The following is a 15,202-nucleotide window of genomic DNA, read 5'->3' as shown; positions in this document are numbered from 1 at the left end:
CGGACGCCTGCTAGATGGCCACCGGAGTCAACAACTCAAAATCCGATTGGTTAAAGCGACAGCTCCAGGCAACACGGTGTGTAAGCTACAGAAGCCCACAGCGCTGACTATAAAGGGCTCACAGTAGATACTTTTTACCCCCGGCAACACATGAGGTGACGTCTGAAATCTGATTGGATAGAAATTGGATCGAAGAGAAAAATACTATTAGGAAGATTGAAATACATATTTAGAATCAGAAAGAGCTTTATTGCAAAGGAATTTGTTCTGGTGGCAGAAGCTTTCAGTTGCACATAAAAAAACAGTAAATTACATAAAAAAAAAAGAAAAAAATTTAAAATAGTGTTGCACATTTTATAAAGGAAACTAAGTAAAAAAGTGGTACTGTACATATTTTTTGTTTAATCGAGAGCATTATAGAATACATTAAAACATAAGTTTGTGATTCTGATCAAGTTTAGCTCATGTAGAAAATTAGTTCATGTAGAACCTGACCCACACTTCTCCTGACTTTATTAGCTCTGATATCTGTCTACTGTGCGTGTGTGTGTGTGTGTGTGTGTGTGTGTGTGTGTGTGTGTGTGTGTGTGTGTGTGTGATTTTCCACGTACATTTTTACTGAAGCACAAGTTCCAGCAGGGGGCGTCCCTAAAGATCGACGCACTCAATCCCCCATTGTTGGAATGTGCAAAACGTCTACATGCTGCTACAATGCAATGAACTCTGATTATGTTTAAAAATATATATATATATAAAATACAAAAAAATACACTACTCTTTTAGAATTATTTAAATATATTTTTAATATAAATAATAAAAATATCATTGTTTCAGATTCGAGCAAATGTTTATCTCCATGTTTTTTTTTTTTTTCTGTAATTTCTCATTTTTTCCATTATTTTTTTGTCTGTTCTCCTCAACTGCACTCTTCGAGTGTTTTCGACTTTCCTGCATAAAGACTTTCACACTTCACTCTTTCCCTAAACACCCTCTGTTTGTACACTTTCCTTTTTCCGAGGTCACTGCGGTCTCCTTTCGAGACGTATGTAACGTCGACACACTTCGGCAGTCTGGAATCAAAAGCATAGACGGGGGATAAAAACGTCTGCGCATGCTAACACAGACGGCTGCTTAGAAAAAAACAGATGCAATTACTGTGATATTCCAACACTTTGTTGTACTGACGTGAGGTGTAGATACATGAACTATTGTATAATAAAGCTTTATTATTTTTGCCTTCCTTCACCCAGAAAGCCAGAGGGATGTTTAGTTGATCTTCTTCTTCATTGTCTTCTTCTTCTTCTTCTTCTTCTTCTTCTTCTTTTTAATCTTCTTTTTTGAACATTTTCAACACTTTTTTGAGCTATCATGCAGTTCAGTTTAAGGTTTTTTGATTTAGTTCTAATTCTAGGTTTTCTCGTATTTTAATTTCACTTTCGATTTTATGTGTGGGAACAGATCGAAAGGTCATTAAAGGTCATTCCAGCTTTGGTATAATTTAGCGCTTTTAAGCACGTGCAGAAACAGTTGTTGCCTCAGACGAGCTGCTACTGTTACTACTGGGTTTATAGATACAGTGTGTATGTAGTAACTAGTTGTATGAGGTGAGTGATGTGCAACACAATAGCCGTATCTAAATCTTCATGTGTTTAGTGCTGATTTAAACCCTGGTGTTGTTTTTATTTATTTGATTCATTTATTTATTTTTATACTGTAAGAACTGAAGGAAATGTGATCATGTCAGCATAGTGTGTAAACTCAGGATTGGGCAGTTCCTCGACCTCAGCTACATCACCCCGGTTCAACATCGGAAATTCTTACCACAGTTTGCACCGTAGTACTTCGAAATGTAAAAGGTCCGTTTCTACTTATCAGAGTTTCCAACATCTAAATAGACAGAGAAGTTACTATTTCACATCTCACATCTCCATGATAATGTTAAGTACATCTTCATAACTGACCACATGTTCACACCTACAGCGATGCAAAAACATACGTATGTGTGAATTTTTTTCGATGCAAATATCCTGTATGGTCATGTGAACCGACCTCAAAGAGGTACATTAAAAAAGATAAAAGAAAATCAATAGTGCACCACATTTTTATTGTTGATTTAAATCATTAGTAAATAATTATTATATTCATCTAAATTAATATTAATAAATATTAAACTCAGGGGGCTAAGGTGAACAGTGTCAATATATAACAGTATATTTTGTTAAGATCGCCATGTCACAATTATTCAACCGCTATATAATATTGTTGTTTTTAAAGCTTTTGGACAGTTTTTATGGCCTGAAGTGGAGCTGAAACATCATTAAGCCTTTGGAAACTCTATAAAGATCCTTCATTTGCTTCAGCTGTGATGCATATATAAACCCCGACCATGAAGGTGTTCAAGGTGAGTTGCAATCATAGTAAAGACAAAGGAGCTGAGAGAGGCGATTATTTCATCACATCTGAAGGGCTCTGGGTATAAGAAGATTTCCAAAAGATTAAACATTCCAAGAGACACCATTGGGAGCATTATAAGGAAGTTTAAAACTTATGGAACAGCTGCAAACCTGCCTGGTCGTAGAAGAAAGCTCACAATTTCATCAAGGGCCCTTAGCAACTTAGTCAGAAAAAACCCTGTGTGACTGCAAGAAAGTTTCAGGATGACATGATGAAGGCTGGTACAAGTGCTTCAGTGGCAACTATAAGACGTGCACTGAATAATCAAGGACTTTATGGCCGGACCCCAAGACGCACTCCACTCTTGACCTCAAGGAACATCAGGAGTCGACTAGAATATGCCAGGAGGAATTTGGATAAAACCCAGAAATACCAGGTAATTTTGAAGAAGAACATGATACCTTCTGTTGACAAATTAAACCTTGGTGATCATTGGATCTTCCAGCAAGACAATGATCCCAAGCACACCTTCAAATCAACCAAAGCTTGGTTGGGGAAAAGATGCTGGAGTGTCCTGGAGTGGCCTTCCCAGTCACCAGATTTAAATCCGATTGAAAATCTTTGGTGGGATTTGAAGAAGGCAGTTGCAGCACGGAAGCTGTACAACATCACTGAGTTAGAGGCTTTTGCACGTGAAGAACGGGCAAAGATTCCAGTTGAGAGGTGGACTGGAATTCCACTAATTATTATTTATAGACCCCCAGGGCCCTACTCTGATTTTCTGATAGAATTTGCAGATTTCATTACAAATGTAGCTACTTCTTTAGACAAAGCATTAATTGTTGGTGACTTTAATATTCATTTTGATAATCAGGAAAACTCCTTAAGAGCAGCATTTGTGTCCATTCTAGATTCAGTTGGAATCAATCAGAATGTTATAGGACCCACTCATAGTGGTGGACACACTCTCGATTTGTTGTTAACATTTGGATTAAAAATAAAAAACTTAGTCATAATTCCACAGTCTGAAGCTATTTCAGACCATTATCTAATCTCGTTTAAAATTTGCCTAAGTCATTGCATTTCTACCTCACCACGTTACCGTGTTAAGCGTACTTTCACGTCACCTACAGCAGCGCGTTTTATTAATAATCTTCCCGAAATTACGATATTAGATAGATCTCCGTCAGACCCCGCAGAGCTCGACTGGGCCACTGAACATCTAGAAACAACGTTACGTTACACTCTAGATGATGTAGCTCCCTTAAGACCAAAATGATCAGGGAGAAAAAATTAGCACAGTGGTATAATGATCATACGCGCACCTTAAAACAGACCACTCGAAAATTAGAACGTAAATGGCGTCAAACAAAATTAACAGTATTTCAAATAGCATGGAAGGAGAGCCTCTTAAATTATAGAAAATCTCTTAGTGCTGCTAGATCAGCATATTTCTCCACCCTCATAGAAAATAACAAGCATAATCCTAGATTTTTATTCAGCACGGTAGCAAAATTAACAGGGAATAAAAGCACTGCGCTAACATGCACACCATCATTAGGTAGTAATGATTTCATGAACTTTTTTATAATAAAATTGAAAACATCGGGCAAGAAATCCAGACGGTTAATATAAATCCAAATTATTTTACAAGTAACCCTGTAGACAGCAGTGTCATTATAACGGACAATCAACTACAAAGCTTCACTCCTATTCATTAGAATGACTTAATTTCATTAATCTCCTCATCAAAATCATCAACCTGCATTCTCGATCCCTTGCCTACAAGTTTCTTTAAACAGATAGCTCCAGAGGTAATTAAACCTGTTTTAAAAATAATTAACTCTTCCATTAGCACTGGTTATGTACCTAAATCCTTCAAACTGGCAGTTATCCACCCCCTTATTAAGAAACCTGACCTTGACCCATGTCAGCTGTCCAACTACAGACCGATATCAAATCTCCCCTTTATATACAAAATTTTAGAAAAGGTTGTAGCACAGCAGTTATGCTCACACCTACTTATGAATAACATTTTTGAAATGTATCAGTCAGGATTTCGCCTCATCATAGCACAGAGACGGCGCTAGTTAAGGTGGTAAATGACCTGTTATTGGCCTCTGATCAGGGTTTTGTCTCCTTACTTGTTTTGCTCGACCTTATTGCAGCTTTTGACACCATTGATCACACTATACTGCTTGCTAGACTTGAGAATGTTGTTGGAATAAAGGAACAGCTCTCTTGGCTCAGGTCTTATTTGACTGATCGCTATCAGTTTGTGGATGTAAATGGTGAGTTCTCCACACTCTATGAGGTAAAGTTTGGTGTTCCTCAAGGATCTGTCTTAGGCCCACTGCTTTTCTCTTTATATATGCTGCCTCTTGGTGAAATCATTCATAAACATGGGATTCGCTTCCATTGCTATGCTGATGACACACAGCTGTATATTTCAGCAAAGCCAGATGAGCGAGATCAGCTAAACAATGTTGAGAAGTGTGTAAAGGACATTAGACAGTGGATGCTTAATAACTTTCTTCTTGTCAACTCAGATAAGACGGAAGTACTTTTACTAGGACCACATGCAAAATTTCCAATTACGTAGCATCTCTAGATGGTGTTTCTGTTTCAGCATGTACGGCTGTCAAAGACCTTGGTGTGATTATTGACCCGAGCAGCAAGAGTCCTCACTAGATCTAGGAAATACGACCATATCACCCCTGTTTTAATCAGTCTACACTGCTCCCAATTAAATCTCGCATTGATTATAAAATATTACTACTGACGTATAAAGCACTTAACGGTCTCGCACCGCAGTATCTGAGTGAACTTCTGTACCAGTATGATCCTCCACGCCTACTTAGATCAAAAGGTGCTGGCTAACTGTTGGTTCCTCAAATAATGAAGACTACAGCAGGGGGCAGATCTTTCTCTTATAAAGCCCCACAGTTATGGAACAGCCTTCCAATCAGTGTTTGGGACTCAGACACAGTCTCAGTGTTCAAGTCGAGGTTGAAAATGTATTTATTTAGTCAAGCCTTTGATCAGTAGATTTTTCTTAGGTAAAGGCTCAGATCTGGAGGGAGCATGGATATAGAGTGTTTGGTGAACTGGTATATTTGTATGCTGTCGTCCCCTCACTCTCACACGTTCACTCAGGTTTGTTGACGGTGGTGTGGTGGGTCGTCTCTTATCCCAGAGATCCCTCATGTCTGTGTTACCTTCTGGTTCTCCTTTTAGTTATGCTGCCATAGCGAGTCTTGCGAGTCCAAACTGCACAGTGACATTAACTTTCATACACCAATAGGGACACTTAATAATCCATATCCTTCTCTCTCTCTCTCTCTCTCTCTCTCTCTCTCTCTCTCTCTCTCGGTCGAGTTAAACATGCTCCTGAGGCTCCAGTGACCACTGTTCCTGCCCCTCTCCCCTCCATGGATCTTCACACTTCTGTGCAGCTTGGGACGGTATCTCATCAACACCTTGCGTGGTTCCATGTAATTCCGGAGTAGAACGGGTGCTTTTGAGGACGGATTGGACTGTAGTTGGTGTCGGCGGTCTGCTGCACTGACTCGGGAGTGCAGTTTGCTTCTGATTGTCATCACTGTACCCCGCAACTTTGTATATCTGCTTCAAATGGACATTCGGTGCAACCCAGATGAGGATGGGTTCCCTCTTGAGTCTGGTTCCTCTCAAGGTTTCTTCCCTATGCCATCTCGGGGAGTTTTTCCTTGCCACAGTTGCTCATCAGGGACAAACTTACTTACAAAGAACATATTTACGTTTAATCACCACATTATCTGTGTAAAGCTGCTTTGAGACAATGTTCATTGTTAAAAGCGCTATACAAATAAAAATGAATTGAATTGATTCGAATTGAATTGAATTGAATTGAATTGAATTGAATTGAATTGAATTGAATTGAATTGAGAGGTGTAAGAAGCTTGTCAGCACTTATCGAAAACACTTGTTAGAAGTTATAAAAACTAAAGGGCGCTCCACAAGGTACTGAAGCTGGGGGTTGAATAACTGCACATGCTCGTGTTACAAAACTTACAATTTTCATTTAAACTTCAAAGTTAAGTCAAAATAACTCAAATATGTATCAATAAATATTGTTTGTTATTTCACAAGTTTTTTTTTATTTTTATTTCTTTTCATTATCTTTTATCAACATCACTGTATTGTCTATTGAGGTGAGGGGGTTGAATATTTCTGATTGCGAGTATATATATATATATATATATATATATATATATATATATATATATATATATATATATATATATATATATATATATAAAATAGATGTCAACTTTGTTCAACCTCAGACAGACATTTAACTCCATAATTATTGGCACCCCTCATGAAAAAGTTTCATCTCCAGAGATTTTATTTTAACAACATTTTCTTTAGTTTTCCTGCAACATGGTTCAACTTGATATGATGTGTGTGTGTTTTACTGGTAACATATAAATTCATATTTAAAAACCTATTCATCTCTTTAAAGTTGTGTTGGGACAATGCCCTCTGTTAAATCGCTGTACAAATCAAACATAAGTAATGTGGTAAAGAAAAGATCTTCTGGGAGACAGAACCACTGCATTTCCAGTGCAGGAACATGCAGGACTGGTGCAGGACCAGTGCAAAAGCAGTACAGGACCAGTGCTGGATCAGTGCAAAACCCGTGTTGGACCAATGTTGGACCAGTGCAAAACTGGTGCAGGACCAGCGCTGGACCATTGTTGGACCACTGCAGGACCAGTGCAGTTCCAGTGCAGTGATTTATTTTAATATACATTTTAAGCATATTGTGACCATGTGGTGGGTCTATATACTGCTTCAGATACAGTGTTAGATGCTTGTGTACTTTTACTCAAGTGAACGTTTAAAGGGACACTTTTAGTGGAGTCACATTTTACTGAGTGAATCTACTTTTGCTCAACTACATGGTTTGTGTACTTGATTCACCACTGGGGATATCTGGTGTTCTCGGTACAGATGTGTTTACGGTAAACACCTTGCTGTGTAGAATTTCTGACAGCTTCATAAGAGAGACTTTAAGTAGGTGTAGGTGACAAAAGAATTCATATCCATCATTTGTAAGTGAAGTTGTGTTGTGTGTTGGGGGCCTTTTTTCAGTTCAGCAGCGACGCTGAGATGAATTGAGGTCAGTTTTTTTAGACAGTACCTGTATGTGTGTGTGTGTGTGTGTGTGTGGATGTGTGTGTGTGTGTGTGTGTGTGTGTGTGTGTGTGGATGTGTGTGTGTGTGTGACTGAGTGTGTGCTTTTACGCTTCCTTCATCACACCCGGTATAACAAGTTCCTCGTTCTGAGATAAAACTATTTGAAAAGAGAATAAAAGCCCAAAGTTCTTTGTACAATAAATTTTTAATGACCTTTATTAATTGGCAACTTGTATGATTGAGTGTCTCTCTCATATATATATATATATATATATATATATATATATATATATATATATGTGTGTGTGTGTGTGTGTGTGTGTGTGTGTGTGTGTGTGTGTGTGTGTGTGTGAGAGAGAGAGAGAGAGAGACCAGAGTGGGAGTTATCTGCGACTCTGCATCCTCAGCCATTGCTCAGCATCTTATCTTGAATCGAGGATCTTCTATTACCTGTGCTTCATAGTTCTTCCCTTCAGGACTGCAAGAACATGGCTGATGGTCATGCTGCGTACCCTTCAGTGTTTGTAGTAGATGGTGCTACCCATTTTCCACCACCTCTGCCACCCAAACCGGGACAACGACGAATGCAGGTCCGGAGGAACCGCCTGGTCCAGAACACGCTCTTGGTGCTGGTGTGTCTGACCCTGCTTGGTGTATTGATGGAGGGTGTTTTCATCTACAAACTCCACAAGCATGGCGATACCTCGGAGTCTGTAAGTAAAAAAAAAAAAGGCTGGAGTGCTGTAAATCAAGACTTTTCTCTGGATTTACTTTTCTGGATATCTTTTCTGCAAAACGTTCTCGCACCAGACTGTAGTAGTACAGGAAGTACAGGTTTTTTAATCTATAGTGTGGTTTTAAATTGTGAAACACTTTCCTTATTACATAACATGGTCTGATACGTATTACTCATGACAGCTGGATTAAATAACTATAGGTTTGACTTGGGTAAAGAAAGAGTGAATGAATGAGAATGTAAGAATAGGAAGCAGGCATATGTGGTACTTATTCCTACTTCAATACTCTTTCATTCTTTTATTTTGTTATATTCTCTATATATATATTTAATTGATCTTATAGGGTATAGGGTTAGGTTATTTATTAGTACCTATATTTAAGATTTCCAGTTCAATGCATTCTTATTATCTTTTTTTTAGTAAGGAGATCTAATTATATACTTATGAATGAAGTATAATTCATCTCCTGAAAGTCTCTCACGCTTGATTTACATTTCAGCAAGCTTGAACGGTCATGTTTGCTTTTTTTTCTCTGATTTTTTAGCGCAATCCTAACGTTTCATCTTACTTGTCATATCATGCATTCAGAATGACATATCAAGATGATTAAAGAACCACGAGAGATGGGTACAAAGAAAAGCCCCCCACATGCAAAACATAGCTTCCTGTTAAACATACAGCAGGACTGACCTTGAGCAGTTAAACCTTGCCTGCACTCTGAGCTTTTTTTGTGTGTGTGCAAATAAACATACAGACCTCTTTGTATATGCAGTTTCAGTAAGAAGCCAATGCTCCATTTATACACTCTATCCAGTTTATCATCAAAATAAAGTAGCATGTCCAAAACCTATTCATTGCTTTGTATCAATTGATCTGAATACTTATACCTATGTGTGAATTGCATCATGTTGCCAAACATCACCACGTCTTCACCTTGATTTCAGAATAATATAAGGTCGGAAGTTAATGAGTTAGAAAAGAAGCCTGCAATCTTTTATATTACAACTATTTGGGAATTTTACTTGTTTTTTTACCTTAAATGCCAGTGCAAAAGTGTCAGTAATAATAAAACCCCCTGTGCAACACACCCACCCACCATACAACCCATGCTTCACTTCCCCACCATCAACCAACACACACACACACACACACACACACACACACACACACACACACATGCACACAACGCAACCATCTTACCACAAACCAACCAACAAGAAATTAACACCAAAAATATGCCAACACTTGCGTGTTTAGTTATTTCACACATTCTGTAGTATCTACTGTGTGCTGTGTGGCCGTTCGATTATCTTCACTATAGAGATGTTTCCTCTTTATTTTGTTAATGCATTTATTAATGCATATTGAAATCTCAGAGAACTGTCAATGCTACTCAAAAAAGCCCATGCTCCTCAAACAACCGGTTTGCACTCTCGATTAAGTACAAGATCTAGTGCATGACCACCTTTAAGCACGTCTCTGAATTTAACGTGTGCATTATTTCCTTTCCTGGCTCAGACCTGCACGCTGGTGGCTTGTCGGTGGGCTGGTCCACCTGCTTTGTGGTTTATTCTGCAGCCGTCTTCATTCGATGCTATGCATGTGCATCTGTCTGATATCATCTAAACCATGTCACTGTTCTATTTCTTTTTTCAGAAACCTGCCGAAAGCCCTGAAGCACTAAAAGGTACATAGATTTTTTTTCTCTTGTCTTTCAAAACTAGGAATCTTATCTAAAGAGGGTGTCCAAGCTAGAATCAATGAGGGACAAAAACATTTCACGTAGGACAAGTTAAAATAGGACGTATTTTCAAGGATGTCATTGTGAACAGAGCTGACCACAATAACGAGCTTCACAAACCTAGGTTCATCATCATCGTCCAAAATCATCCATTTGGTGCTCAGAATTGAAACAGATTGCAGCGTAAAGGTCAACGATAACATGCTGCATTATTAGCGACCACACACACACACACACATACACACACACACACGCTAGCTCAAGAGTTCAAGCATATACACACATACGGTACATGTACCATATGGATTCTTTTGCGTTTTTGTAAAGCTTCAATACTTTCTTTTATATAGAAGAAACTCCTTTAGAGGAGAAAATCCTGACAATCCCACACTTCGAGGGAGTAAATAAACGAACAATGAAGGGAATCGAGACATTTGTAAAAGTCTGCTGAAATAATTAAAACAGTTACGTAGATCATATCTTTAGAAAATTACATTACACACACACACACACTTATATACACATCTGTATAACCCAAACGGGGTCTAACAAATGTAAACTAATTCATTTAATTTTATAACTTGTACTCAATTTAATCAATTTCATAGAAAATTGTATTGCGTTCATTCGATTGATTCGATTTTAGTTGTATATATTTCATACTTATACAATATCATACAACATATCGTTATATATTATTTAACTGAGCAGGCGTTTTATTTCAAACTGTTTTAAAAACTGTTGATGTTCGCAAATGCTAATAATAATAATAAACTGTGTTAATAACAAAACGACAAGCAATTACATTTTTTTCATTTTTCCCCCCCGAAACCGTAACCAAATTAAACTGAACCGTAATTTAAAAACGAACGTATCAAAGCGTGATTTTTGTGTAACGCTACACCTCATATATATATTTATATATTAAGCAAATGCTTGTAGTTCGGGTTTTCATGTTCTTTCTTTCTTGCATTTAAGTTCACGTTGCTGGATTGTTTGCACTGAAGAAAGTTCTTGCATCCATTTACATCATGTAGTTTTCTATACTGAATATTCATGAGTTTTAAAGCATCCAACTAATCACTCATCATCTCTTACGCTTCAATCTGTAGTGCCTATAACTTCTAAAGAGTAAAAACAGCGTTCTGTTTAAGTGCATTTACTTACAAGTATTTCATTCATACAATGGAGCAGTTGAAGGTCCTTGTTCAAGTGGTGGGATTTGAACTCAGCACCTTCTGATCAGAAGTCTAACACTTTACCAACCACGCTACTCCATTTCCAGTAAAGAATACGGATGTGTGTACAAGTTTTACTCAACTCTGAACGTGGCTCATAAAGGTGTCACCTTTCAGTTAGACCACAAGTCCAATTTTCTCCAATATGGCTGCTCTAGTCTAAACAACCCACGAGGCGCAGCGCTCGGAGTCGCCGCCCTTCTGCTGAGCATACTTGTTTGCACACAAACTACAATTATACCCTTACACACTATAAAAATAGACTTCAAACTCATTCACAATGCAAAGTATTGCTCAGTGTTCCTTCTTATTCTGTTAGTAAACATTGTGGTGTTTTGGGGGGTGGAGGCAAAAAGATGAAAAACTAGCTAAAACTATCCTAACTAAGAAAAAAACTATTGAGCAATTGAGTTTTGTTAGTATGCTTTCAAACAATGACTGTTCAAAGTCCGATTTTATCTGATTATGTCCACGACTGCGAATGTTATTTAAAAAACATTCCGTCAACATTAACAAACATTAACGTTAACAGACGGAAACAGATTGACCGACCTGTACACAGAATTGGCCTTGGACTCACCTGGGTCTTAACACTTAGTCATTAAGATGATGAAGAAAAATGAAGAAATGAACAAAGTTCAGGAGCCAGTGTTTAAAGTTAAAGTTTATTCAGCAGAAATGAATCCAGGCAGTTTCATAGAAGTAGCCAGAAACATATTGAACACACAGTCTTTGTTATAGCCTCTTTAGCCATTTGTGTAACACCCACATTCCTCTAAGTAGCATGGAATTCACATATATCCACTTCTTGACCCTCAGTCCCAGGCCACCAATTCAACTCTTGGCTTTTTGTTCTTTTGAGACATTTATTAATCCTGAAAAATCACCACTCAAGAGGGAGCTGGAAGTTTAGTGGTTGGACTTTTGGATCTGAAGGTCTTGAGTTCAAATTCCAGCAACTCTTGGGCCCCTGAGGAAGGCCCTTAACCCCATAGCGGTTGTATGAATGAGATAAATGTAAGTCGTTCTAGATCTGCCAAATGCTGTATATGTAAATCTATAATGAATATACTGACTTTGCTGTGTACAACAAAAATGGATTTCATGCATGACAGAAACACACAATAACACAATAACAACAGGATTTATTGACAATACACACAACAATAGCCCAAGCATATACCAAGTATACTGTAGAGCTTTGTGTCAAAATTCGGTGGTGTACCTGTATTTCAGGAGATCAACTGGTCACCAGGAGGCCAAAGCCACCTCCAATTCCACGTCCCTCAAAGCCTCTGGCGCATCTCGCAGGTGAGCATGAGCTTCACACCATGTCATCATTCTCATTGTGTATTTCGTCCTATAGAACATATTTCAGTGTGTATTCTGTTGTTTTGAAGCTGGTTCTAAGAAACCCGAAAAGGAAGGCATCCTGGAATGGATTGTCGAGGGAGACCCCATCATTCACGAGCTCGAGTACAGAGATGGAACTCTGATTGTTCAAAAGGAGGGCTATTACTACGTGTACTCTAAGATTAGCTACAGTGCAGAAGGCAGTTCTTTCACCCAGATGGTACAGAAGCGATCACAGCGCTTACCAGGTAGTTCTATTGAGCTCTTGACATACAAGAGATATAATCCGAGCCCTCTCCAAAAAGGAAGTGTGAGGAGCAGTTATGTGGGCGGCGTCTTCTTTATGTACACAAATGATGCTGTTTTTGTTTATGTGAATAATGGCTCGTCGGTTCTTCTGCATAAACCGGCTGATAACTGTTTCGGGATGTTCATGCTCTAGACAGATTTAAGACCCGTACTCCACGTGGTGTTTTTGGGATTTAAATATCTCAAAAATTAATCAATAAACTGATATCTACAAAAAAATATTTCCATATGACAATGTATGCACCTTTTTTTACAGGACATGAATTTAACAATTTCATGTTATTTTCTAGTCAAACAATAGATTTTCTTCTTCTTTAATTCTTTGGTTATACGTCATGAGCCCTGGGAGTTCCCAAAACCACTTTAGGAAGTGACACCATACAATTTGGGACACAGCCTTTAAATTACCTCCTGTCACTGAAAATAACGTTTCATGCACTGAAGGTGTGAGCTGGTGATATAGTGAAATAACCATGTTGCAGTGACTATTAAAAGGTCATTAAATGTTAATTTAAATGCCATCATTTATAAGTCATCAGTTATAAGCACTATATATACACACACACACACACACACAGGAAGTGCCTGAATTGCAATGATCGTGAATCATCAATGTATATTTACACCATTGTAAATATATAAAGTTGAGACATGTCATATCCTGCCCAGGAGTCTTAAAGCACGGTGATCGGTATTGGGTACTGTAATGTGTTATTAATTTATATATATATAGATAATACTTTTTAGCAAAACGGAGCAATTTACAGTACTGTACTGTATAAACTATACAGTATATATGTATGTGGCAGCAGGCGCATGGGCGAGTGCTGGTTAGCGAGTGGAGGGCAGAGCACAAATTTTCATTCCTTCACTCCCTCGACATGTGGATTTCTCCTTTTAAGAGAAATTCTTGAAGCTGGACATAAAACGCTAAAGAATCCAGAGCGCTAGCATTGGCCGCTAGTCACTTTCTTTCTAGCGCTTTGGATTCTTTAGGCTTTTTGTGAAACGCAAAACAAAACTAAGCTAGTCGACACAGTGACAATGCGCTAACTCTCGTTTCTTTTTATACCCCTGCCGTTGTTGTGTATGTTTTCAGATTTAACAGTAATAAAGAAATGTGCTAGGGGGAGACAAACAAAGTGGCGGTCCGACACTTAATACATTCCTGAGGGAACTTAGACTTATAATAATAATAAAAGGATTGCATTCTGTACGTGTACCGAACCGAAAGCACTGAAATGTCAGTATGAAAACGTGAACTGTTACACCCCTAATGTATATATAAAGGATTTGGACACCTGACATATATGAGCCATATGTGGTTCTTCCAAAACCGTTAGCACAAAGTTGGAGGCACGTAATTGCATACGATATCTTTCAAAGCTTTCAATGACAATGCCTTTGTGCACTAAGTCAGCTCTCTGAAGATCTGCTTTCCATGGGTTGGAGTGGAAGATCTGTTAAACCTATTTAGGATGAACTGTTCACACTGACTGCACCCCCAGGCCTCTTCACCTCACCTACATCAGTACCTGACTTTACTAACACTCTTGTGGCTGAATGAACCCCTTGTGGCTCCAAAAATACCCTAGTAGAACATTTTCCCAGAACAGTGGAACTTATTATAACAGTGAATGGAGACAATGTAGAATGAGATGTACAATATACATGAATCAAACTTTTGTTCTTCTAGTGTTTACATGTATGAACATATAATTGATATTAAAATTTCAGCTTTTTTTGAAGACTACAAAGATTCTGATGAAATATAAATATTACAATTACAAAATTGCAGTATGTTTTAATGTAGAATTAACAAAAAACTTAATTTTTCGGTGTACTGGACATGATTAGGGCTCAAAGTATCTTTTGCACAATGTTCATTGTTGTTTTTAATATAATTTATTTTTATTTTAGTGTTGTTTGGAGCTTTTTTGAAGTTCATGTACTGAAAAGCTTTTATACTGAATGTATTTTTATTGTAATATATTTAACCTTTTTTTTAATTTTTTATTTTTTTTCTATCTTAAAATAAATCAATATTTCAAAAAAAGATTCCAAAAAGCGTTCGGCTCTACTTGGCGTTTTACATTTATGTGTTTGTTGTTTTGAGGGACAGTAGAAACCCGAACCCACACACACATTATGCAAGCATGTTTCTGAAGCAGCTTTCTGTGGTTGACCACTTTCATTTAACCCTCAGATGCGAGCTTCTGCCTGACACTCCGGATGTTTAAGTCTAA

The 15,202-nt window shown here is 37.9% G+C and overlaps 1 protein-coding gene across 1 annotated transcript; it reads left to right on the top strand.

Moving 5' to 3' along the window:
• The first annotated feature begins 7,937 nt into the window (after positions 1-7,937).
• tnfsf14 (TNF superfamily member 14) lies at positions 7,938-14,933 on the top strand. Its single transcript, XM_046834318.1, has 4 exons — positions 7,938-8,291; positions 9,972-10,002; positions 12,531-12,605; positions 12,695-14,933. The coding sequence occupies exons 1-4, from the start codon at positions 8,067-8,069 to the stop codon at positions 13,087-13,089; spliced, it is 726 nt and encodes a 241-aa protein (XP_046690274.1). The 5' UTR covers positions 7,938-8,066; the 3' UTR covers positions 13,090-14,933.
• Positions 14,934-15,202: the final 269 nt, after the last annotated feature.

The sequence above is a fragment of the Silurus meridionalis genome, chromosome 22 (assembly GCF_014805685.1).
Source record: "Silurus meridionalis isolate SWU-2019-XX chromosome 22, ASM1480568v1, whole genome shotgun sequence".
Taxonomy (NCBI): Eukaryota; Metazoa; Chordata; class Actinopteri; order Siluriformes; family Siluridae; genus Silurus; species Silurus meridionalis.
Note: the sequence above shows the minus strand (reverse complement) of the source record. Positions and strands in the feature narration are given on the sequence as shown.